Here is a 1,748-nt window from a genome sequence, read left to right on the forward strand (position 1 = left end):
TCCTCATTATCCGACACACCTGGCTCCTGGCCAATCTCAGAACCACCTGGCTCCTGGTCAATCTCTTCTCCGTCGGGAGACACCTGAGGCATTGCCAAAGAGGAGGGTCCTGGAGAGGGAGGCCTAGCCATCTCCTCTCCTTCATGTTTGGAGCCTTCTTCCTCCGATAAGAGGGGCTCACAAGACGGAGCCACAACAGGTTTATCCTTGGTCGGTGATTTGTGTTACTCCGACACCAATCACTCCGAAGAGGTTTTCCACGGACAATGCACCCGTCGCCAGGCTTTTCGGGGGGCTGCTAAAAAAAATCCACATGGCCCCAAACCCCCCATCGGACCCCTCCCGGCTCTCCCCAGCAGAAGACTTCGCTCACTCACCTGCAGGACAAACTGGTCCGGCTCGCTCAGCTTGCTGGGGTCGCCCTGGTAGCTGTGGAAGCGCTGCACCTCCTGGGCATCAGGCGCGAAGAGCAGCAGCTGCTTGAGGTGAGAGGCCTCCAGGCGGTCGCTCTCCATGCTCAGGAGGATCTGGCGCAGCTTGATGTGGGAGAGCTTAAGGTGCGCAATCAAGATGGCTGGCCGGAGGAGGAGGAGAAGGCATCAGCGGGGATGCTGGGTGTGCCTTGCCGAAGCGGCTTTGGTTTCGGGCCAGGACCAGCCAGGACCACATGGATGGCCCCCCTCCCTCCAGCACGGTAGCACTAAGTCTCAATTGTTTGCCCACCCCCACCCCCCAGTGATTTTTGAATGAGGGTGATGGCACTTTCTGCCAGAGACCTTTTTATTCTTTTATCATCGAAGGTTTTCAAGAAATGACTGGAGGGTCCATTGTTCAGAGTGACATGAGGATTCCTGCACTGGGTAGGAGGTTGGTCTAGAAGACCTCCAAGGTCCTTCCAATCCTCTGACTGATCTCTTACCTTTCTTCCAGGAGTTTGGGATGGTGTTGGTAACTGCAGGATGTAGTCAAAAAGATCAAGATGGTGGCCGCAATGGGGCAATCCAAACACCCCATTTTTTTTTATGTGCAGCACATCCCCTTGATCTTTTTGGCCACACCTGTGGGCACCCCCAGCTTGGGCAAAGGCTCCGTCTGCCTGTCCAGTGCCCCGAGGTCTTCTCCGCACCCTCCTGGCCCGCTGGCTGTTACTCACCTGTGTTGTAGGCCTTTTTGTGGGACAGAATCTCAACCAGGTGCTTTTTTTTAAGGGGCTCCGGCAAGGGGCTGGGCTCTGGAAGAGAAACTGAAAGATGTAATCTGAGATAAGGAGAGGGTTCAAGAGGCCTTGGGAAAGAGAAACATGAAGCTGTGGGACTGGCATGACATGTGTTGGGCCACCTGGACGCTCCTGGCGGGCAGACACAGCATCCCAGGGCAAGGCGGAATCTCCGAGTCAAAGGCATGAGATACTCAGAACCCTCTTAGCTCCCCATTGCTTCTTGTGGGGGGAGGGGGAGGAAGACTTCTCATCTTCACTGCTCACAGCCTAAACCAGTGGTTCTCAACCTTTTTAATGCCGCGACCCCAACCGGTCGTAAGTCGAGGACTAAACCGGTCGTAAGTCGAGGACTAAACCGGTCGTAAGTCGAGGACTAAACCGGTCGTAAGTCGAGGACTACCCAACCGGTCGTAAGTCGAGGACTTTCCCTGCCCGGGAGCGCCGCGCATGTGTGGTTCCGCCCCCTGCGCCGGCCGAGGCGTAGCTGGCAAGCGGCAGAGACGGAGCAGGCCGACCACCAGCTGGCCCA

General features: G+C 56.6%; 1 protein-coding gene across 1 annotated transcript in view; it reads right to left on the reverse strand.

Annotated features, from left to right (window-relative positions):
- Positions 1–377: 377 nt before the first annotated feature.
- LOC107299651 (delphilin-like) overlaps positions 378–1,748 on the reverse strand; it is a gene marked incomplete at both ends in the record, with an annotated part of 22,124 nt that continues 20,753 nt past the window's right edge. The window contains 2 exons of the mRNA XM_015829008.1: positions 378–574; positions 1,154–1,243. Coding sequence (XP_015684494.1) covers positions 378–574; positions 1,154–1,243 — 287 coding nt within the window. The remainder of the gene's footprint in view (positions 575–1,153; positions 1,244–1,748) is intronic.

This window comes from Protobothrops mucrosquamatus, unplaced genomic scaffold, assembly GCF_001527695.2.
Source record: "Protobothrops mucrosquamatus isolate PMUCROS unplaced genomic scaffold, P.Mucros_1.0 scaffold5232, whole genome shotgun sequence".
Lineage (NCBI taxonomy): Eukaryota > Metazoa > Chordata > Lepidosauria > Squamata > Viperidae > Protobothrops > Protobothrops mucrosquamatus.